The sequence below is a fragment of the Pleurodeles waltl genome, chromosome 6, assembly GCF_031143425.1.
Source record: "Pleurodeles waltl isolate 20211129_DDA chromosome 6, aPleWal1.hap1.20221129, whole genome shotgun sequence".
Classification (NCBI taxonomy): Eukaryota; Metazoa; Chordata; class Amphibia; order Caudata; family Salamandridae; genus Pleurodeles; species Pleurodeles waltl.
The window spans coordinates 824,309,833-824,334,451 of NC_090445.1; the positions used below are offsets into that span (position 1 = coordinate 824,309,833).

Below are 24,619 nucleotides of genomic sequence, written 5' to 3' on the forward strand. Positions count from 1 at the left end.
TCCATCTGCAAGATGGAGGATTTCTAAAAGTCAGAGTCACCTCAGCTCAGGACACCTTAGGGGCTGTCCTGACTGGCCAGTGACTCCTCCTTGTTTTTCTCATTATCTTCTCCGGCCTTGCCGCCAAAAGTGGGGCCGTGGCCGAAGGGGGCGGGCAACTCCACTAGCTGGAGTGCCCTGGGGTGCTGTAACAAAGGGGGTGAGCCTTTGAGGCTCACCGCCAGGTGTTACAGTTCCTGCAGGGGGAGGTGAGAAGCACCTCCACCCAGTACAGGCTTAGTTACTAACCACAGAGTGACAAAGGCACTCTCCCCATGTGGCCAGTGACATGTCTGGTGTGTGGCAGGCTGCTAGAACTAGTCAGCCCACACTGGAAGTCTGTATGGTTTCCCCAGGGTGGCATAAGACATGCTGCAGTCCTTAGAGACCTTCCCTGGCATCAGGGCCCTTGGTACCAGGGATACCAGTTACAAGGGACTTACCTGGATGTCAGGGTGTGACAATTGTGGAAACAAAGGTACAGGTTAGGGAAACAACACTGGTGCTGGGGCCTGATTAGCAGGCCTCAGCACACTTTCAAATCATAACTTGGCATCAGCAAAGGCAAAAAGTCAGGGGGTAACCATGCCAAGGAGGCATTTCCTTACACCCGGGGTGTGGGACGGGGCAGGTGTACTCACTGTTTGCTGCGCCGTCGAGGGTCGATCACCGTCTGATTTATCCGAGTCAGTTTCTTGGATGGAGATTCTTTCTTCCTCCTCCTGGATATCGAGATGTTGTTTCGGCTTCGACGCCATTTGTAGTCGTCTTGCGTGTCGATCCCTTAAGGTCTTCTTGGATCGAAATGCTCGGCAAGCTTCACAAGTATCCTCTCTGTGTTCGGGCGACAAACACGGGTTACAGACTGGGTGCTGGTCTGTAGAAGGATACTTGGCGTGACACTTAGGACAGAAACGGAAGGGGGTCCGGTCCATTAGTCTTGGACGACGGGTGTGGTCGGGCCGACCAGGCCTTGATGAAGAGCAGAAGCCCTGAAGGGCCGCCGAAGCGGTCTTGATGTCGGTGCAGATACGCTAAAACTAAACCGGTACCGAACGAGAACAATACAGACAAATTTTCGATTCTTTTCTAACTTTCCCAATTCGAAATACGGAGCGCAGAGGAAGACGTCCGAACCCGATGGCGGAAAGAAAACAATCTATGATGGAGTCGACACCCATGCGCAATGGAGCCGAAAGGGAGGAGTCACTCAGTCCCGTGACTTGAAAAGACTTCTTCGAAGAAAAACAACTTGTAAGACACCAGGCCAATTTAATTTTGTTTTCATTGTATTACGATTTAAATTATGCAAACATTCAATGTAATAAGCCCCTCTCAGCTATCTCATTCAAATTTGCAGAAAAACATTATACCTTTGTGCAACTGAGCTATTCGTACATCTAAAGAATAAATGCAAATTAGTGAAAACTGCTACATCAGTTCTCTAGCCCCTATTCATTGAAAGTGATCCCTGCACACAGACTCCTCAGAACAATACCACGTTACATTGTAGTCAATAAACAAACTGTGCTATGGTTAAAAAACACGTTTGTGGCAGGGTTTGTTCAAAAGAGCAGAAATTAAATGGAATTACACTACGAAAAATCAATGTAATCAAAGCTTAATAAAGTTACATTGTACACTGGAGCGCAAGACAAGTACTAGACTATGTCAGAAATACAAGGATCTAATATGGCTCTCACCGAGCAACCCGGTCATGGCCTCCAGATATGAAGTAGTAGCCAAAGGGAGAGAACTGTGTATCCCACACCGGGTAATTGTGACCTTTGTAGCCCACCAAGCAGGTGAAAGTCTGCAGGCTCCACAATCGGATTGTACCATCTTCTGAACTCGACAACAAGTAATTTCTAATAAGATAAAAAAGGGAAAAAGTGATCATAAATGTTATAAGAAACACCACACAAGCAGGATAGCATACACCTACAGCTCCACATTTCAATAAAGACCGTGCAGGCATTTATGAACAGTTGCACGAAGATCATAATGAGCAAAGTATTCTAGGAGAAAGCATCATGTACTTTAAAAGAACATGTCTAAGTTTCAACACACTTTGCTTTACAGAAAAGACTTTCAAGCACTTAAGTTACAATTTTCATCAGTGATGAAGCAACACATTAAGTATCCTCTTCATGCTAAATCCACTTTCTCAACATTCTATGGGTTCAAATATTCTGTGCTAGAGTACTGGAGGAATTTGGAAATCGTATGTGTTAAATGTACCCACCCTTCCATGAAACTGGAGAAAACAATGTAAATGCTACTTACCTGCAACTACTGTTCTACAGTGCTGAAATCTTTCAGACAGATGCTACTGAAATACTCACAGCCTATCTTAACAACATATTACATTTAACACAATAATATCACAAAGATAAGCCTGTTTTTGATTTGGTCCCTTTACCTGTCATACATCCCACTAGAGAGAATGTTCTATTCCTACAGCATGGAAAGTGATCCCTGGTATGCTTAAGGGTTTAACTGCATGTAAATCTATGAAAGATAAGATGATGGATAACAGTCACTAAATGCAAGTGACTTTTCCTTCGCCTGTATTTTATCTTTTATTGGTCTGTATAACTTGCAAAGAGGATCAAATCAGTTGTACCTGAAGGACAGGCTAGTGTTTTATATACCATATACAACTCAAGTCAAATGGAGATTTATACAGCGCAAATACTCACCCATAAGCGTTCAAGGCGCTTAGGGGGTTTATCCTCTGTGCCTCAGTTGAAGAGCCAGGTTTTAAGGTCCTTCTTAAATTGAGGTAACAATGGTGACTGCCTGAGGTCCAAGGGTAGGGTGTTCCAGATCTTTGCCACGAGGTAGGCGAAGAATCTTCCTCCAGCAGAAGACTTACGTATGTGGAGTACGGTGGCTAGTGCTTGTTGAGTGGAGCACAGAGGTCTGGTGGGGGAGTAGAAGGTGATGCAGTGGTTGAGGTAGGTGGGTCCTAGGTTGTGGGGGGGCCTTGTATGCGTGGACAAGAAGTCTGAAGTTAATTCTTTTCTCGATAGCAAGCCAGTGGAGGTCTCTTAAGTGATTCGTGATGTGCTTGCGACAGTGAATGTCCAGGATAAGTCTGGCAGAAGCGTTTTGGGTGTGCTGTAGTTTCTGCATCTACAACTAAACATCTGCCGAATAGCATCCATACTCCGTCATCTGCTTCTCGTCAGTGGTGTTTCTGGTACTGCAAGCGCTCCACAATGAAGGCAGACTTCTTGGGGGTGTACTGTTGGCGCACAGAGCTCTTTTTGAGGCTCTGTTCCCAAAGGGGCTCTCCTGTGGTTATTCCTGCCTGTGCAAGACTAGCTTCAGACATATATGAGAGGAGATGAGGGCTGTCATATTTATGATATAAAACTGGGCAGGCTAACAAATTTCCGAAAGAACCAAGGCATAATAAAGAGCTCTCCTCCCACGCAAACATTTTCAATTTGAGCTGAATGACATTTGAAAGAAAAATGTCTGGTTAACATTAAGTCTGATACACATTTGTTACAAACTTAAGATGCACTTGTAACGCCACATTGTCCCTAAAGAAAGATTAAAATTTCATTGATTTGTTATGGTCAACAGCGAGGCGGTTTTCCAAGGTAAATACTGAATGCTACATGGGTTAGAAAGTTGCAGTCCTCAGTCTTCATAGAATATTGACATCCATCATAGGCATTGGTCAATGCACTGGAGGGAACAGAATAATAAACATTCTTAGGAATTGCTTGATGATAGAATTAGTAAACAGCAATAATGTCACTGTGTAACAGGAACTGTTGCAGAAGTGTGAAGTTAGCACACATGCCGCTGGGAGCTTTCGTTCAGGAATCTTGCTAACTAAAGCAAGATAGCAGCTGTGAGGTCTACTCTTGTACCTGCTGCTGGCTGCTCACTCAACCAATGCTTTCTTGTGCCCTACCTCCCTCAGTCCATCATAACCTTTGCCAGCTCCTGTTCTTTACTGGAATTTATTTTCCAGGCATTTCACCTGGAAGCCGATCCCTGCATAACCTTGTGATTCCATCTGTAGGAAATGCTGCGAGAGCAACAGAAGAGCGTCAGCCTGGGCCCTCTACAGGAATGCACCACCAGCCCTCCTAAAAAAAGAAGACAGCTTAAGATCCTCAGACTGCATCAAACTCAATTATTCCCCAAACTACTCTTTTTCCTAACAGGCATATGGAACAGACACTGAACTAAGTCACCTCTGACACGATCGTGAGTCTGAACTTAGATCCTATGGGATACAGGACAAGCCACAGCCCATATGAAAGAGAAATTCCTGCTTTCGATGGATGCAGACAAAGAAAACAGCCAGTGCACGCCTCAACCGCTGGGCAGCTCAACAGAACACTGACAGAAAGGCGGGAGCATTGGACTGGCCAATTCTGGACCTCATCTGTCATTAATCCAGCAGCAAAATAAGACTGAGGCAGCCAAATCATCCACACTTCCAGTGTCCTACAGAGTTCCTCAAGGATCAGCCCTCTCCTATTTGTGGTTTAATATCTACAAATATATATTGCCACATTTAATCAAAGAGTAACAGGTGACCTTGCAAATACATGAAGATGACATGCACATTCTTGTAAGGCTTGCTAAACAGCAGAGCAAGGAATCCCACAAACGTCATCTCGTGCTTGCACTATATACTCCACTGGAACAACAAGATCTTCCAATGAGTGAACTGAGCCAAAATTGATATCCTTCCAATGGGTGAAACTGAACCAGTCTTACTACCTGTCTGACTGGCCAAAGGTCTAGAAACCCCCAAGTCCACCACTCAAGAAGTTAGGACCTGAAGAATCTTTTGACTTGGAACTTTTGTTTATTCCTTTTCTGCCCCCCGAAACACCAAAAGGCAAAACAGTTTGACAAACGCCCTTATCATCTCATGCACAGAAATTCAATATGCTCATAGTTCCCCAAGATTTGAGCCTTTTATAAGCGTATACATTAAACCATCAACTCTAGAGGGGCCCAAAATAATAATGTTCACAAAGCACAGGCGACTAACTGAGAAAATACTGCAACTCTTTAGGACAGAAGAGACTGCCTGATAATGTCTTTATCAACAATCCCTACTCTGAATTGGTCTCTGCTTCTAGAAGCTGGAATTGTTTGAGCCAGCACCAAGGAGGATGAACTGTGGTTTAGAGATAGCCGGGAACCAGTTGTCTAAGTTATGGCTATCAAGTTTCTATATTTTCACTAAGAAGCAGAAGAGACCCAGTTTGCTAGCTGTCCTTGTAAGGGTACATTTGGTGATCTCTTCATACGTGTTCTATTGCTTGTCATTTTCCTCAAACTTGTGGAGCTGGCAGATCGGAGCACGGGGTTTGGTCAATGTTCTGAAGTACTCTGTAACCTTTCTAAGGTATGTGTTTGTCAATCCAAGGATGACTTGAAGGTTGTCTGTAGCAATTGAGTCCAAATAATGGAAACCCCAGACCTCAAAAGCAGATCACTTTTTAGGTGTCACTTAATTTCCTGAATGTTATTAATAAATGTGGAAACCAGTGGAGGCTTGGATACAAATGCATGAATGATGTTTAGACAATCATGTTGCTGCAGAATGAAAAATGACAAGAACAGAGCTGGGGTCAGCCTTAGAATTTTTTTATGTATCTGGATGAGGAGAGACACACACAATGTGAAGTGATTGGTAAACCTATGACTATCCATACTATTTGAGCAGAACAAATTGAGCAGGGAAGAGAGTGGGGAACTGACATTCTAGAGTCTGCAAACTTTCTAATTAGTTAAATATTTGTGCTGATGCTGGCTCGGAGTAAGCCACAAAATTCCCTCATTGCAATATTCAAGATTGTTCAGTGGGACCCCAATCTCTTTGTGGCAGGCAGTTTCTCAGAGATCTAGCTACGTAATTGGTGGCATAAGTGATGAAATACGTCTTTACTGGTATGCAACTACAGTATTAATCTGCCTGATGAGCTGGCTGTCCCCGTGTTGATGACATGATGGCTTGTGTTACTTTATAGTTATTTGGTGTTAAGACAGGCTATTGGAACCAAAAATATCACAAGAAAAAATGTTGTGTCTAGAATATCAAGGACAAAAATATTGTGAAATTAAGTTTCTAAAGGTAAGCAAAGTTTTACTATAAATAACTTCAACTGTATCTACCTTAAATAAATAAATATATTCAAGATACAAAGATGTGGAAATAAGAATTGTAAATCTACACTTGCCTTTTTGGATTTAACTTCTCGGTATTTTGGGCCTCAATATTTTTGACACAATATTCTGTCCACACAATATTTTTGGTTCCAACAATATTCTGTCATTGATCCAAGTTATCTGAATGGCAATGCAGGCCGTCAGTTGGCTCTTATCACACAAATAAATATAGCAAGTTAGTGCATTATCTGTTTCAGCAAGGCGCTATTATTACATATGCCATCTGAGATGGCAGATGAACATACTGAAATCTTTAGCTTAGTGCAATAAATTATTTTGCATGATAATAAATGAGCGTTTCTGTCTTGTGCATGGAAACTTAAAAGAAAGCCACTGTACAATGTTGCTAATTTTGGAAGTTTTGTATCCTAAAAACCTCTAATTTTAATGTGTTTTCTCTAAGTGCCTTAACATAATTTTGCTCTTTTGATGTGAGGGGCCGAGTCCCTTTTTCTACATGCCTTGATTATAGGTACACACTCATTGCAAGCCTCTAGCTTGTTTACATATGTTTAAATGATATCCCTGAAGGTGCTGTGCAAAGACTGTCTGAATATTCAACTGCAATGTGGAGGCACAAACAATATTAAGCTGAACCCACATTTACTCAAGAAAGTCCAGTAAACTCACTCGCCTTTATGCTCCTCCATCTTCATTGTCTTAATACCTCAGAAACTGTTACTAACAAACTTGATTCAAAACCTTCCAGTACAACTGAAAGGATTCAAAGTTCTTCTTTTGAGACTATTTCAAGAACAGCGTGAAGTAGTTTGAAACTGCACAAACCTTATTCTATCATGCAAACCACTTGAAGCACATTTAGTAATGCAGTATCCACAGCCTGCTAAAACGCATACCATAAAACATGATCACCCAATCTACAAATGTTTTAAAAGCAGCACATAAATCTAGCCAGTTTGTATGAGTAAGTGTCAGCTTCAAATACACATCGAGTAAGTAACTATGGAAAGCATTAGTGATGTTTGATATAAAAGTTTCACAGATGTCAGAAGCATTTCATTCTTATGCACAAAGATTTGATTTACCAGTTAAGAATTACCTATCAGGACTGAAGCTGGTGCCATAAACAGGACCACTGTGGCCGTGTAAAATCTTCAACTCACTTGCTGTCCTCTCATCCATTATTCTCTCTAATACATCATCTGATTCTTTGTCTATAAGGCTGAGATCTGTAAAACACCAATCCTCCAAATTTAGAGCTTGCACATCAAGAAACAACTAAAGAGAGCTGCTAAACCACCAGATGCTTCTCTGGAGAACATTAAATGACATTCTGACTTTATAGTATTATTAATAAAAATACATAAATAAATTAAAAAAGAAATAAAAAAAAAGGTTGAGTGAAACTTTAGCCATAAAAATGCTGCAGTTTCAAGCATACATCCTAATTTGCATTTGTAGTACACCTACTTCATATCTATTATAACACCATTTCACATCACATATCATCAAGTTATAGTTGCTCAAATATCAGTGCTCTTCTCAAAATGTTAGTCATAGTTCCGAAAACAATAGAAAGCCTGAAGTTACTTTTCATACATTTCTGGTTGGCATAACGTACTCTTAATAATTACCACTTTAAAACGGCCTCCAAGAAACTGGTTTGTTAGAATCACCTAACTTTACCTTGTGCATTTTTTACACTGCGTAGCTTCTTTGGGGTCACAGACCACACACGAACAGTTGAGTCAGCAAAGCCTCCGGCCATTAGGCTGGAGTCATCGGTGATGTCCACAGCAGTTAGACCCTGCAGAGACAGAGAGATACAGATGTGCAAAGAGAGAAAAAGAGAGGGAGAAAGAGCAAACAGATTAAATGCATTATTATTTTATGGCCAGCTAGAAAATTATAGAAAACGTTCGCTGGTATAACAGGTTTGAAAATAAAGTAAATCATGCCAAGCTTCCAAAAAACTAGAAGGTGCAAGTGTTTTGATCAACTGGTGCTGATATTACTGCAGCAGTGTTAATATGTACTTTTTATTATGGCTTGCAATAATAGAGAATGTGGAATGTTAAATATACTGTGAAACATTTGTATGTAATAACATTTAAGTGGAGAATGTTGGGCAATCAGAACTGAGCAGCAGCTATCGAACACTGGTGGACACCTACTCTATATGTAAGAACATTTAAGCACAGAAAGGTGAAGAATATAACCTACAGCATCTCTATTAAGCTACGGTTACTCATTATGCTGTACAAAGAACCTTTAAACTTTGGCATCCTATGCAACTAATTTTTCACAATGCCAATGCTCTCTGCCCAGCCATGGAGTGGACACAGCAAGCCTGGCAGAAGCTGCACTGCTCCAAAAACATTGCTTTGTGGTTTGGTGGAAAGGGTCTTCAAAAGAGAACTCTTTGAACAAGGTATTGGAAGTTGGAACAGCGACGCGTAAGTCATGATAAAATGTTTTTCACATCTGTCAGCACTGAAAGGCAAACAAGCATAGTTAAACTCAAAACATAGGTGGGTGGATATGGTGTGGGTTACTGGAGAAAGAGACAGGTGTATTACCTAACTTAAGTTTGTTGTTGCGCCCACACACAAGATATAGATCTCCCCCACCTATGTTGTTCATTTGGAAGGGTGTCTACTAAAGGTATAGAGGTTAAAAGTCTAGTACAAGTCTAGCAAGTGAAGGGGGCACGAAAAGCTAGGCTGTGTACATCCCACAGGGTCTTTAATTTGATCAATTCGGATTCTAGGTGCCAACAAAGTGCCTGCAAAGTGAGATAGACATTCTGCCACTGATGACAAACATTGTCAAGGACTTCTTAAAAGCAGAGAGGCGAGGATAGAAGGATGTCTTCTAATTTTGCTTGAATGAATCTAGCCAGTCATCAAAGGAGCTATTAATCAATGTACAGTGTAAGGAAATGCCTCCTTGGCATGGTTGCCCCCTGACTTTTTGCCTTTGCTGATGCTATGTTTACAATTGAAAGTGTGCTGAGGCCTGCTAACCAGGCCCCAGCACCAGTGTTCTTTCCCTAACCTGTACTTTTGTATCCACAACTGGCAGACCCTGGCATCCAGATAAGTCCCTTGTAACTGGTACTTCTAGTACCAAGGGCCCTGATGCCAAGGAAGGTCTCTAAGGGCTGCAGCATGTCTTATGCCACCATGGAGACCTCTCACTCAGCACAGACACACTGCTTGCCAGCTTGTGTGTGCTAGTGAGGACAAAACGAGTAAGTCGACATGGCACTCCCCTCAGGGTGCCATGCCAGCCTCTCACTGCCTATGCAGTATAGGTAAGACACCCCTCTAGCAGGCCTTACAGCCCTAAGGCAGGGTGCACTACACCATAGGTGAGGGTACCAGTGCATGAGCATGGTACCCCTACAGTGTCTAAACAAAACCTTAGACATTGTAAGTGCAGGGTAGCCATAAGAGTATATGGTCTGGGAGTCTGTCAAACACGAACTCCACAGCACCATAATGGCTACACTGAAAACTGGGAAGTTTGGTATCAAACTTCTCAGCACAATAAATGCACACTGATGCCAGTGTACATTTTATTGTAAAATACACCACAGAGGGCACCTTAGAGGTGCCCCCTGAAACTTAACCGACTGTCTGTGTAGGCTGACTAGTTCCAGCAGCCTGCCACACCAGAGACATGTTGCTGGCCCCATGGGGAGAGTGCCTTTGTCACTCTGAGGCCAGTAACAAAGCCTGCACTGGGTGGAGATGCTAACACCTCCCCCAGGCAGGAGCTGTGACACCTGGCGGTGAGCCTCAAAGGCTCACCCCTTTGTCACAGCCCAGCAGGGCACTCCAGCTTAGTGGAGTTGCCCGCCCCCTCCGGCCACGGCCCCCACTTTTGGCGGCAAGGCTGGAGGGAACAAAGAAAGCAACAAGGAGGAGTCACTGGCCAGGCAGGACAACCCCTAAGGTGTCCTGAGCTGAGGCGACTCTGACTTTTAGAAATCCTCCATCTTGCAGATGGAGGATTCCCCCAATAGGGTTAGGATTGTGACCCCCTCCCCTTGGGAGGAGGCACAAAGAGGGTGTACCCACCCTCAGGGCTAGTAGCCATTGGCTACTAACCCCCCAGACCTAAACACGCCCTTAAATTTAGTATTTAAGGGCTACCCTGAACCCTAGAAAATTAGATTCCTGCAACTACAAGAAGAAGGACTGCCTAGCTGAAAACCCCTGCAGAGGAAAACCAGAAGACGACAACTGCCTTGGCTCCAGAAACTCACCGGCCTGTCTCCTGCCTTCCAAAGATCCTGCTCCAGCGACGCCTTCCAAAGGGACCAGCGACCTCGACATCCTCTGAGGACTGCCCCTGCTTCGAAAAGACAAGAAACTCCCGAGGACAGCGGACCTGCTCCAAGAAAGGCTGCAACTTTGTTTCCAGCAGCCTTGAAAGAACCCTGCAAGCTCCCCGCAAGAAGCGTGAGACTTGCAACACTGCACCCGGCGACCCCGACTCGGCTGGTGGAGATCCAACACCTCAGGAGGGACCCCAGGACTACTCTGATACTGTGAGTACCAAAACCTGTCCCCCCTGAGCCTCCACAGCGCCGCCTGCAGAGGGAATCCCGAGGCTTCCCCTGACCGCGACTCTTTGAATCCAAAATCCCGACGCCTGGGAGAGACCCTGCACCCGCAGCCCCCAGGACCTGAAGGACCGGACTTTCACTGGAGAAGTGACCCCCAGGAGTCCCTCTCCCTTGCCCAAGTGGAGGTTTCCCCGAGGAACCCCCCCCTTGCCTGCCTGCAGCGCTGAAGAGATCCCGAGATCTCTCATAGACTAACATTGCGAACCCGACGCTTGCTTCTACACGGCACCCGGCCGCCCCCGCGCTGCTGAGGGTGAAATTTCTGTGTGGGCTTGTGTCCCCCCCGGTGCCCTACAAAACCCCCCTGGTCTGCCCTCCGAAGACGCGGGTGCTTACCTGCAAGCAGACCGGAACCGGGGCACCCCCTTCTCTCCATTCTAGCCTATGTGTTTTGGGCACCACTTTGAACTCTGCACCTGACCGGCCCTGAGCTGCTGGTGTGGTGACTTTGGGGTTGCTCTGAACCCCCAACGGTGGGCTACCTTGGACCAAGAACTGAACCCTGTAAGTGTCTTACTTACCTGGTAAAACTAACAAATACTTACCTCCCCTAGGAACTGTGAAAATTGCACTAAGTGTCCACTTTTAAAACAGCTATTTGTCAATAACTTGAAAAGTATACATGCAATTTTTATGATTTAAAGTTCCTAAAGTACTTACCTGCAATACCTTTCGAATGAGATATTACATGTAGAATTTGAACCTGTGGTTCTTAAAATAAACTAAGAAAAGATATTTTTCTATACAAAAACCTATTGGCTGGATTTGTCTCTGAGTGTGTGTACCTCATTTATTGTCTATGTGTATGTACAACAAATACTTAACACTACTCCTTGGATAAGCCTACTGCTCGACCACACTACCACAAAATAGAGCATTAGTATTACCTATTTTTACCACTATTTTACCTCTAAGGGGAACCCTTGGACTCTGTGCATGCTATTCCTTACTTTGAAATAGCACATACAGAGCCAACTTCCTACATTGGTGGATCAGCGGTGGGGTACAAGACTTTGCATTTGCTGGACTACTCAGCCAATACCTGATCACACGACAAATTCCAAAATTGTCATTAGAAATTGATTTTTGCAATTTGAAAAGTTTTCTAAATTCTTAAAAGACCTGCTAGGGCCTTGTGTTAGATCCTGTTTAGCATTTCTTTTAGAGTTTAAAAGTTTGTAAAAGTTTGAATTAGATTCTAGAACCAGTTGTAGAGTCTTAAAAAGTATTCCAACTTTTAGAAGCAAAATGTCTAGCACAGATGTGACTGTGGTGGAACTCGACACCACACCTTACCTCCATCTTAAGATGAGGGAGCTAAGGGCCCTCTGTAAAATAAAGAAAATAACAATGGGCCCCAAACCTACCAAAATACAGCTCCAGGAGCTTTTGGCAGAGTTTGAAAAGGCCAACCCCTCTGAGGGTGGCAACTCAGAGGAAGAGGATAGTGACTTGGAGGACAATTCCCCCCTACCAGTCCTATCTAGGGAGAACAGGGTCCCTCAAACCCTGACTCCAAAAATAATAGTCAGAGATGCTGGTTCCCTCACAGGAGAGACCAACACCTCTGAAATCACTGAGGATAACCCCAGTGAAGAGGACATCCAGTTAGCCAGGATGGCCAAAAGATTGGCTTTGGAAAGACAGATCCTAGCCATAGAGAGGGAAAGACAAGAGATGGGCCTAGGACCCATCAATGGTGGCAGCAACATAAATAGGGTCAGAGATTCTCCTGACATGTTGAAAATCCCTAAAGGGATTGTAACTAAATATGAAGATGGTGATGACATCACCAAATGGTTCACAGCTTTTGAGAGGGCTTGTGTAACCAGAAAAGTGAACAGATCTCACTGGGGTGCTCTCCTTTGGGAAATGTTCACAGGAAAGTGTAGGGATAGACTCCTCACACTCTCTGGACAAGATGCAGAATCTTATGACCTCATGAAGGGTACCCTGATTGAGGGCTTTGGATTCTCCACTGAGGAGTATAGGATTAGATTCAGGGGGGCTCAAAAATCCTCGAGCCAGACCTGGGTTGACTTTGTAGACTACTCAGTGAAAACACTAGATGGTTGGATTCAAGGCAGTGGTGTAAGTAATTATGATGGGCTGTACAATCTATTTGTGAAAGAACACCTGTTAAGTAATTGTTTCAATGATAAACTGCATCAGCATCTGGTAGACCTAGGACCAATTTCTCCCCAAGAATTGGGAAAGAAGGCGGACCATTGGGTCAAGACAAGGGTGTCCAAGACTTCAACAGGGGGTGACCAAAAGAAAGGGGTCACAAAGACTCCCCAGGGGAAGGGTGATGAGACAACCAAAACTAAAAATAGTAAAGAGTCTTCTACAGGCCCCCAAAAACCTGCACAGGAGGGTGGGCCCAGAGCCTCTTCACAAAACAATGGGTACAAGGGTAAAAACTTTGATCCCAAAAAGGCCTGGTGTCATAGCTGTAAACAGCATGGACACCAAACTGGAGACAAGGCCTGTCCCAAGAAAGGTTCCACTCCAAACTCCCATCCAGGTAACACTGGTATGGCTAGTCTCCAAGTGGGATCAACAGTGTGCCCAGAGCAAATCAGGGTCCACACTGAAGCTACTCTAGTTTCTGAGGGTGGGGTGGATTTAGCCACACTAGCTGTCTGGCCGCCTAACATGCAAAAATACAGACAGCAACTCTTAATTAATGGGACTAGAATAGAGGGCCTGAGGGATACAGGTGCCAGTGTCACCATGGTGACAGAGAAACTGGTTTCCCCTGGCCAATACCTGACTGGAAAAACTTACACAGTCACCAACGCTGACAATCAGAGAAAAGTACATCCCATGGCAATGGTTACTTTAGAATGGGGAGGGGTCAATGGCCTGAAACAGGTGGTGGTCTCCTCAAATATCCCAGTGGACTGTCTGCTTGGAAATGACCTGGAGTCCTCAGCATGGGCTGAGGTAGAACTAAAAACCCATGCAGCAATGCTGGGTATCCCTGAACTGGTGTGTGTGAAAACGAGAGCACAGTGCAAGGCACAGGGTGAAAAAGTAGAGCTGGAGTCTGGAAAAATGGCCCAGCCTACCAAGAGACCAGGAAAGTCAGTTGGGAAACCAACTGCAACACAGCAAAAGAAAGGGAACCTCTCTTCTCAGGAAGAAGTTCTGCCCTCTGAGGGAACTGAGCCTTTGGGGCTTGAACCTTATCAGGTTGAGCTCTTAGGCCCAGGGGGACCCTCAAGGGAGGAGCTGTGTAAGGGACAAGAGACCTGTCCCTCTCTTGAAGGCCTTAGGCAGCAAGCTGCTGAAGAGTCCAAGGGCAAGAAAAATGGAACACATAGGGTCTATTGGGAAGATGGACTCCTGTACACTGAGGCCAGAGACCCCAAACCTGGTGCCACTAGGAGAGTGGTAGTGCCTCAGCTGTTCAGAGAGTTCATCCTAACATTGGCCCATGACATTCCCCTTGCTGGACATTTGGGACAAACCAAGACGTGGGAGAGGTTAGTCAACCACTTCTACTGGCCCAATATGTCCAACATGGTTAAGGAGTTTTGCCTCTCCTGCCCCACCTGTCAAGCCAGTGGTAAGACAGGTGGGCACCCAAAGGCCCCCCTCATTCCACTTCCAGTGGTGGGGGTCCCCTTTGAAAGAGTGGGTGTGGACATAGTTGGTCCACTGGAACCTCCCACAGCCTCAGGAAATATGTATATCCTGGTAGTAGTGGATCATGCTACCAGGTATCCTGAAGCTATTCCCCTTAGGTCGACTACTGCCCCTGCAGTAGCCAAGGCCCTCCTTGGTATCTTTACCAGAGTGGGTTTCCCTAAGGAGGTGGTGTCTGACAGAGGTACCAACTTCATGTCAGCATACCTGAAACACATGTGGAATGAGTGTGGAGTGACTTATAAATTCACTACACCTTACCATCCACAAACTAATGGCTTAGTTGAGAGATTCAACAAGACATTAAAGGGCATGATCATGGGGCTCCCAGAAAAACTCAAAAGGAGATGGGATGTCCTCTTGCCATGTCTGCTTTTCGCTTACAGAGAGGTGCCACAGAAGGGAGTAGGATTCTCACCCTTTGAACTTCTGTTTGGTCATCCTGTAAGGGGACCACTTGCTCTTGTTAAAGAAGGCTGGGAGAGACCTCTCCATGAGCCTAAACAAGACATAGTGGACTATGTACTTGGCCTTCGCTCTAGAATGGCAGAGTACATGGAAAAGGCAACCAAAAACCTTGAGGCCAGCCAACAGCTCCAGAAGTTTTGGTATGACCAAAAGGCTGCACTGGTTGAGTTCCAACCAGGGCAGAAAGTCTGGGTTCTGGAGCCTGTGGCTCCCAGGGCACTCCAGGACAAATGGAGTGGCCCTTACCCAGTACTAGAAAGGAAGAGTCAGGTCACCTACCTGGTGGACCTGGGCACAAGCAGGAGCCCCAAGAGGGTGATCCATGTGAACCGCCTTAAGCTCTTCCATGACAGGGCTGATGTGAATCTGTTGATGGTAACAGATGAGGATCAGGAGGCAGAGAGTGAACCTCTCCCTGATCTTCTGTCATCAGACCCAAAAGATGGCACAGTAGATGGAGTGATCTACTCAGACACCCTCTCTGGCCAACAGCAAGCTGATTGTAGGAGAGTCCTACAACAGTTTCCTGAACTCTTCTCCTTAACCTCTGGTCAGACACACCTGTGTACCCATGATGTGGACACAGGAGACAGCATGCCTGTCAAGAACAAAATCTTTAGACAATCTGACCATGTTAAGGAAAGCATCAAGGTGGAAGTCCACAAGATGCTGGAATTGGGAGTAATTGAGCGCTCTGACAGCCCCTGGGCTAGCCCAGTGGTCTTAGTCCCCAAACCTCACACCAAAGATGGAAAGAAAGAGATGAGGTTTTGTGTGGACTACAGAGGGCTCAATTCTGTCACCAAGACAGATGCTCATCCAATTCCAAGAGCTGATGAGCTCATAGATAAATTAGGTGTTGCCAAATTCTTAAGTACCTTTGACTTGACAGCAGGGTACTGGCAAATAAAAATGGCACCTGGAGCAAGAGAGAAAACAGCATTCTCCACACCTGATGGGCATTATCAGTTTACTGTTATGCCCTTTGGTTTAAAGAATGCCCCTGCCACCTTCCAAAGGTTGGTGAATCAAGTCCTTGCTGGCTTGGAGTCCTTTAGCACAGCTTATCTTGATGATATTGCTGTCTTTAGCTCCACCTGGCCGGATCACCTGGTCCACCTGAAGAATGTTTTGAAGGCTCTGCAATCTGCAGGCCTCTCTATCAAGGCATCCAAATGCCAGATAGGGCAGGGAACTGTGGTTTACTTGGGCCACCTTGTAGGTGGAGGCCAAGTTCAGCCACTCCAACCCAAGATCCAGACTATTCTGGACTGGGTAGCTCCAAAAACCCAGACTCAAGTCAGGGCATTCCTTGGCTTGACTGGGTATTACAGGAGGTTTGTGAAGGGATATGGATCCATTGTGACAGCCCTCACTGAACTCACCTCCAAGAAAATGCCCAAGAAAGTGAACTGGACTGTGGAATGCCAACAGGCCTTTGACACCCTGAAACAGGCAATGTGCTCAGCACCAGTTCTAAAAGCTCCAGATTATTCTAAGCAGTTCATTGTGCAGACTGATGCCTCTGAACATGGGATAGGGGCAGTTTTGTCCCAAACAAATGATGATGGCCTTGACCAGCCTGTTGCTTTCATTAGCAGGAGGTTACTCCCCAGGGAGCAGCGTTGGAGTGCCATTGAGAGGGAGGCCTTTGCTGTGGTTTGGTCCCTGAAGAAGCTGAGACCATACCTCTTTGGGACTCACTTCCTAGTTCAAACTGACCACAGACCTCTCAAATGGCTGATGCAAATGAAAGGTGAAAATCCTAAACTGTTGAGGTGGTCCATCTCCCTACAGGGAATGGACTTTATAGTGGAACACAGACCTGGGACTGCCCATGCCAATGCAGATGGCCTTTCCAGGTTCTTCCACTTAGAAAATGAAGACTCTCTTGGGAAAGGTTAGTCTCATCCTCTTTCGTTTGGGGGGGGGTTGTGTAAGGAAATGCCTCCTTGGCATGGTTGCCCCCTGACTTTTTGCCTTTGCTGATGCTATGTTTACAATTGAAAGTGTGCTGAGGCCTGCTAACCAGCCAACAGCACCAGTGTTCTTTCCCTAACCTGTACTTTTGTATCCACAATTGGCAGACCCTGGCATCCAGATAAGTCCCTTGTAACTGGTACTTCTAGTACCAAGGGCCCTGATGCCAAGGAAGGTCTCTAAGGGCTGCAGCATGTCTTATGCCACCCTGGAGACCTCTCACTCAGCACAGACACACTGCTTGCCAGCTTGTGTGTGCTAGTGAGGACAAAACGAGTAAGTCGACATGGCACTCCCCTCAGGGTGCCATGCCAGCCTCTCACTGCCTATGCAGTATAGGTAAGACACCCCTCTAGCAGGCCTTACAGCCCTAAGGCAGGGTGCACTACACCATAGGTGAGGGTACCAGTGCATGAGCATGGTACCCCTACAGTGTCTAAACAAAACCTTAGACATTGTAAGTGCAGGGTAGCCATAAGAGTATATGGTCTGGGAGTCTGTCAAACACGAACTCCACAGCACCATAATGGCTACACTGAAAACTGGGAAGTTTGGTATCAAACTTCTCAGCACAATAAATGCACACTGATGCCAGTGTACATTTTATTGTAAAATACACCACAGAGGGCACCTTAGAGGTGCCCCCTGAAACTTAACCGACTGTCTGTGTAGGCTGACTAGTTCCAGCAGCCTGCCACACCAGAGACATGTTGCTGGCCCCATGGGGAGAGTGCCTTTGTCACTCTGAGGCCAGTAACAAAGCCTGCACTGGGTGGAGATGCTAACACCTCCCCCAGGCAGGAGCTGTGACACCTGGCGGTGAGCCTCAAAGGCTCACCCCTTTGTCACAGCCCAGCAGGGCACTCCAGCTTAGTGGAGTTGCCCGCCCCCTCCGGCCACGGCCCCCACTTTTGGCGGCAAGGCTGGAGGGAACAAAGAAAGCAACAAGGAGGAGTCACTGGCCAGGCAGGACAACCCCTAAGGTGTCCTGAGCTGAGGTGACTCTGACTTTTAGAAATCCTCCATCTTGCAGATGGAGGATTCCCCCAATAGGGTTAGGATTGTGACCCCCTCCCCTTGGGAGGAGGCACAAAGAGGGTGTACCCACCCTCAGGGCTAGTAGCCATTGGCTACTAACCCCCCAGACCTAAACACGCCCTTAAATTTAGTATTTAAGGGCTACCCTGAACCCTAGAAAATTAGATTCCTGCAATTACAAGAAGAAGGACTGCCTAGCTGAAAACCCCTGCAGAGGAAAACCAGAAGACGACAACTGCCTTGGCTCCAGAAACTCACCGGCCTGTCTCCTGCCTTCCAAAGATCCTGCTCCAGCGACGCCTTCCAAAGGGACCAGCGACCTCGACATCCTCTGAGGACTGCCCCTGCTTCGAAAAGACAAGAAACTCCCGAGGACAGCGGACCTGCTCCAAGAAAGGCTGCAACTTTGTTTCCAGCAGCCTTGAAAGAACCCTGCAAGCTCCCCGCAAGAAGCGTGAGACTTGCAACACTGCACCCGGCGACCCCGACTCGGCTGGTGGAGATCCAACACCTCAGGAGGGACCCCAGGACTACTCTGATACTGTGAGTACCAAAACCTGTCCCCCCTGAGCTCCCACAGCGCCGCCTGCAGAGGGAATCCCGAGGCTTCCCCTGACCGCGACTCTTTGAATCCAAAATCCCGACGCCTGGGAGAGACCCTGCACCCGCAGCCCCCAGGACCTGAAGGACCGGACTTTCACTGGAGAAGTGACCCCCAGGAGTCCCTCTCCCTTGCCCAAGTGGAGGTTTCCCCGAGGAACCCCCCCCTTGCCTGCCTGCAGCGCTGAAGAGATCCCGAGATCTCTCATAGACTAACATTGCGAACCCGACGCTTGCTTCTACACGGCACCCGGCCGCCCCCGCGCTGCTGAGGGTGAAATTTCTGTGTGGGCTTGTGTCCCCCCCGGTGCCCTACAAAACCCCCCTGGTCTGCCCTCCGAAGACGCGGGTGCTTACCTGCAAGCAGACCGGAACCGGGGCACCCCCTTCTCTCCATTCTAGCCTATGTGTTTTGGGCACCACTTTGAACTCTGCACCTGACCGGCCCTGAGCTGCTGGTGTGGTGACTTTGGGGTTGCTCTGAACCCCCAACGGTGGGCTACCCTGGACCAAGAACTGAACCCTGTAAGTGTCTTACTTACCTGGTAAAACTAACAAATACTTACCTCCCCTAGGAGCTGTGAAAATTGCACTGTGTCCACTTTTAAAACAGCTATTTGTCAATAACTTGAAAAGTATACATGCAATGTTTATGATTTAAAGTTCCTAAAGTACTTACCTGCAATACCTTTCGATCGAGATATTACATGTAGAATTTGAACCTGTGGTTCTTAAAATAAACTAAGAAAAGATATTTTTCTATACAAAAACCTATTGGCTGGATTTGTCTCTGAGTGTGTGTACCTCATTTATTGTCTATGTGTATGTACAACAAATGCTTAACACTACTCCTTGGATAAGCCTACTGCTCGACCACACTACCACAAAATAGAGCATTAGTATTACCTATTTTTACCACTATTTTACCTCTAAGGGGAACCCTTGGACTCTGTGCATGCTATTCCTTACTTTGAAATAGCACATACAGAGCCAACTTCCTACATACAGTTTTTCACATACATCTTACAAGTATCACTACCAAATGAGTTACTTGAAAAGGACAGAAGCTCACTTGAGAGAGCTTAAAAATGCTGCTGAAACTAAAAGGCAGAGAGTCAAAAACAAACCAACTAAGGGTTCCAGCAGTATTACAGGACATAAGACAAGCTGGAAGCAGTTTGATCATCCTTTGGGGAAAGAGGAGAAACACAGGCCAAGGCAACAGAGCAAAAATGTCCACCAGGGCCAGTGTCAAAGGTTGAGGCTAGAGAGGAGTGAGTTGTGGGGGGTTAGAAAAGCTGGCATGGGAAATTGTTTACTGGATAGATGAAACTTCAGCAGAAGCTCAGGAAAGGGATGACTCAGACAGGAGCAGTGACCAGGAGGAATTAACATAATTACATTATTTAACATCTGTTTAGTGCACTGAAACAAAGATTCTCTATGTGAAGCAGAAATTGGTGTAACAGCAATCTAAGAGCAACAGTAACAATTAAGTAAAGATTTGGAGTTTTTCCTTTAAAGGAATTCACTTTCCCCTTGAGCTTTCTAATTTATGCTAGTAAATTCTCTTGTGATCAATTGGGGGATCGATAGGAATCAATGCGGTTAAACCACTCAATAGTATAAATTTTGTGGACATGGATACTTGTTTCTGATGTGAAAAGGTGTCAAAGGCAATGTTGCTCAAGATGTAAGAACTATGGGCTAAGGGTGTCTCAATAAATATTCTAATCTTGACCAGGATTAGCAGGTAAAGATTTGTTTTAAAAAATTACAGAGATGCACTGGAAATGGGTCTGATAGACATAACTGGAAGACTTTAGGCCAAATAATGGTCCAACCATCCCATGGTTTGAGGTTTTCCACTGTAACAGTATGCTGATTGAAGACTGAATAAATGAAAGAACTACCATTTGTAAAGTGCAAACAGCTTCTTTCAGGAAATCATCCAAGCACCAACCAGCAGGCTAATAGTCATCAGCCTATATTTCACTAAAGAGGAAGGTCTTTTCTTTTTGAACAAGGCTTCTCAGCTGATTAGTCTCAATTCATGTGGGAGCTCATTTCTCAGCTTAGTTTAGCCAAGATGTGCTCGCTGGAACTAAAGACTAGTTCCCAACTGAGAAGCAAACAAGTCCAGTTTGGACAGAATGAATAAGAAAGTCCTTGAACTATTGGTACAATGTTTCCTGCACCCCCACCCGATTAATCCTTTGCTCCCCTCTTCCATTCCACATCCAGAACATTGTGCCTTAGCCTAACCTGCCCTACCTCTCCACTTTAATGCCCCACTACACACACACACACACACACACACACACACACACACACACACACACACACACACACACACACACACACACACACACACACACACACACACACACACACACACACACACACACACACACTATGAGACTTGTGAGAAATTGGTTGGGGGGGGGGTGAGGGAGGGGGAAACCCTACTTAAGTAGCAATCACAATCCTAGTCAGGGTGAAGTCACAAGTGAACCCAAATTAACTTGTGCTCGACCATCAGATATCTTGGCAAAGAGCAGTCAGGCTCAACTTAAAGGCAATGAGTAAAGTATTTATACAGCACTTCAAACAGTATTAACGTGAAAACACAATACAGGAAGAATCCCACTGTAAATTAGGAAAACAGAATAAATAAAAAACAAAATAGAACCAAAACAAAAATCCAATTGGTAGAACCAAAAATATGCAAGTTTCAAGAAACCAGTGAAAAATACACCAAAATGCACAAAGAGCCAACTGTAGTTATCTGGTCACACTAGATCAAGACAAACTCAAAGTTACAGGCGGACCATGATGGAGCACAGCTCGGCTACAGGGACCCACTTAGGCCCACTGAACACAGTGCTTTAATCCTACTTGCAAGGAGATGATAAGTCTCGTATTGAGGATGAGTTGTGCAACATAGGAACTGTGAGATCTGGGCGATGATGCTTAGCACAGTTGCGGTTCTGGGAAGCTAAGCTAGAAGATGTGATGTACTTGTGTAGAGATGCGGCACACAGTGGCGGTTCCCATGGACTGTGTTGGGTGAGGTGATGTACGGTTCCAAAGGGCTGTGATGCGAAGTCCTTGTGCTGGGGAAGTCCACGCAGCAGAGGCGATGCACTGCTTCTGCAGGAGATGCGCTGCTGAGGAGATTTGCCAGTTCTGCTGAATCCACAATTGTGCTGGCAGAGCACCTTCAGGTCCACTTCCAAGGGTCCAAAACGTTGGTGACATGACTCAGGATAGCAGGACTCACAGATGGTAGAGTTCACATTCTAGATTAAAGGTTGCTGCAAGCCTGTTCTGTCCCAGAGGATTCTGGTCAGAGGCCAGCAAAAAGCCTTTGGAGTTACTCTGCGATCCTGGGTTTAAGGATGTGGGTCCAGACCTTCTCACCCAGGCAAGAGAGCAGCAGAGCAGCTGGTGGTCAGCACAGCAGAGTGCCAATCCGTTCAGAAGCACAGTGGTCCTTATTCATGGCAGAGTCCAAAGGTCCAGAAGTGTACTGAAGATTTCACACTAAGGGTCCAATATTTATACCTGCACATTGAAGTAGAGCAAGCTTCTAGAGGTTTTCACCCCCTACCACCCGAGGTGTGAGGCATCCCCCTTACTCCCTCTCCTGGCCTCAGTTTGTCTAGGGTCACAAAAGACCAGTGTCAAATCCTTTGTGAGATTGCGCAGGCCTTTGTGATGCACAAGTGTGGTAGGTGACAACTTCCCCCCTTTGTTAGCTCAGAGTGGCCCATCCTGCCAACAACTACTTTGCCCCTCTCACACTATCTGTGAACAATAGACGAGGACCAACTGCCAGCTACACCTAGTCATGTCACCCAGGAACAGGCTGCAGGAACCACATGTTAGGGCAAGGTAATGCCAACTTTAAAAAAGTGTTATTTTCTGAATTGTGACTAAAAATCAGACATTACCGTTAAAGAGGGATTTCATGGCAATTCTCTAGACACCAAATTCAACTTGTCTACCTGCTCCCAATTGGAATTACAGCTTACTGAGCGTAATATGATAACTCGTTATCTTATGGGACATGCCGTCTTTTTAAATCTTAAACGTACATGTCTGACTTTTCACACTGCACCCTACCCTATGGGCTAATCAGGGCCTATCCTGGGGTGGCTTATATTTATTATAAAGGACGGTTGGGCCTGGCAAAAGGTTTATTTTGACAGACTGAAATGGCAGTATAAAAACTGCATACACAGGATCAATGGCAGGCTGTACATGTGTAAAGGGCTACTTAAGTGGATGGCCCAATGTAGGAAAAGTGCCCCTTTTTGACAAGGTCACCCCCACTTTTTGTCTGGTATTTGATGCAATTTTGACTGAAAGTGCAGTGGGATCTTGCTAACCAGGTCCCCAGTGCTATATCTCTTTCCTTACAACTGTGCAATTGTTCCCCAACTGGCCATACCTTTGGCACTCCTGTAATTCTCTAGTAAATGGTACCCCCAGCGACCCAGGGCACGGGCACCAAAGAGGGTCCCCAAGAGCTGCAGCATGTATTGTGCCACCCTCAAGGACCCTTCACCTAGCACAGGCAGATTGCCACTGCAGACTGTCTTGGTGCAGACAAAAGAAAAAACACAGCAAGGCACGCAGCTTGTGTGCCATGTCCCCAACATTGCATGCAATATATGTAAATCACCCCTACAGAAGGCCCTAAAGCCCTAAGGCAGGATGCATTATATTACGTTAGGAGATATCTGAAAGATCAGATATGCCCTTGCTATGTCTTGTTCTCGATTCTCAGACATAGTGAGTGAACAGGGAAGCCATTTTAAGTACATGTGCTGGACACAGGCCCATTAGCAGCAGCATTTAATTTACAGGCCATGAGCACATGTAGTACACCACCTTACTAGGGACTCAAAAGAACACTGAATATGATAACTGGGTGTAAGCCAATTATACCATGTGTAAAGAGAGAACACAGGCACTCTAGCACTGGTTAGTAGTGGTAAAGTGTGAAGAGTCCTAAAGTCAACAAAACCAAAGTCAGAAAAACAGGAGGGTTGAAGGCAAAAACTTAGGGGAGACCCATGCCAAGGATGCCAGGTCCTGGACAAATCTGCAAATCTCTTTCCATTCGTGCTATATTTCTACACCCCGCCTCCACACAATACCCATCCCCTTAATCATTCCATCCCCATTGCACTGTATCACTACATGCTGGCCCCAATCCATCCCCTAACTTTTTCAAATCCTTGTTCACCGAAGATCCTGATACACTCACTCTGACCTGCCTAACCTTTCATCTCAATTACTGTCCCAGGATGACCTTCGCCAGTCTACAGTCTTCTCATCCATAAAACAACTCACACATACATAAACACAGACAGCAACTCTGCAGCCTTTTACCTAGCTTCCCATGACCCAATCAAATCCTACCACGCTTCCTTGAGCTGTAACTCCTCCTTCAATCTTGCCTTTATAGCTCCTCTGCCCCATCCCAGCCCCAACACACCTACATTTCTACACCAACTAACCTTAGCCCCAGCCAACAAATGTAAATTCTAGCAAGCTTTTCCCCGGCTTGTTAATGTAAAAACATGAGAACCAATTGTTGCAATCCTTACCACATTCCAGGCTCTTTTCATTGATCACAAACTTGAACTACTCTTCAATACAAAAATGTTGCTGGGGGATGATTCTGCCAACACTGTTTATGAAGCAACAGTTTGCTGCTATTAAATCACCTTTGAGAATCAAATGAGCAACAAGGTTGGAGGGCTTGTTGTAGTCCACACTCAGTAACTAACCCCCACCTTCATTTTGCATCCTGGAATGTGAATCTCCTTTTAAGACTGACTTTCTTTTCACAATCTGTCATTTATTTTTCTTCCAGTCTACTGAGGTCTGTGTCAAAACTACCTCACTTGACACCCTCTGCCACTTCTTACTTGAGGATTTCAAGACTTTAGTGTCACAAATCTGATCCACCTCTCTGTTGCATCTGTGATCGCCATCACTACATGTTGAAAA

General features: G+C 45.6%; 1 protein-coding gene across 1 annotated transcript in view; it reads right to left on the reverse strand.

The window, feature by feature from the left end:
* Window positions 1–24,619, reverse strand: part of TAF5 (TATA-box binding protein associated factor 5) — a 173,172-nt gene that overhangs the window by 52,833 nt on the left and 95,720 nt on the right. The window contains exons 8-10 of the mRNA XM_069242226.1: window positions 7,903–8,023; window positions 7,316–7,445; window positions 1,743–1,907 (exon numbers count right to left, since the gene is read on the reverse strand). Coding sequence (XP_069098327.1) covers window positions 1,743–1,907; window positions 7,316–7,445; window positions 7,903–8,023 — 416 coding nt within the window. The remainder of the gene's footprint in view (window positions 1–1,742; window positions 1,908–7,315; window positions 7,446–7,902; window positions 8,024–24,619) is intronic.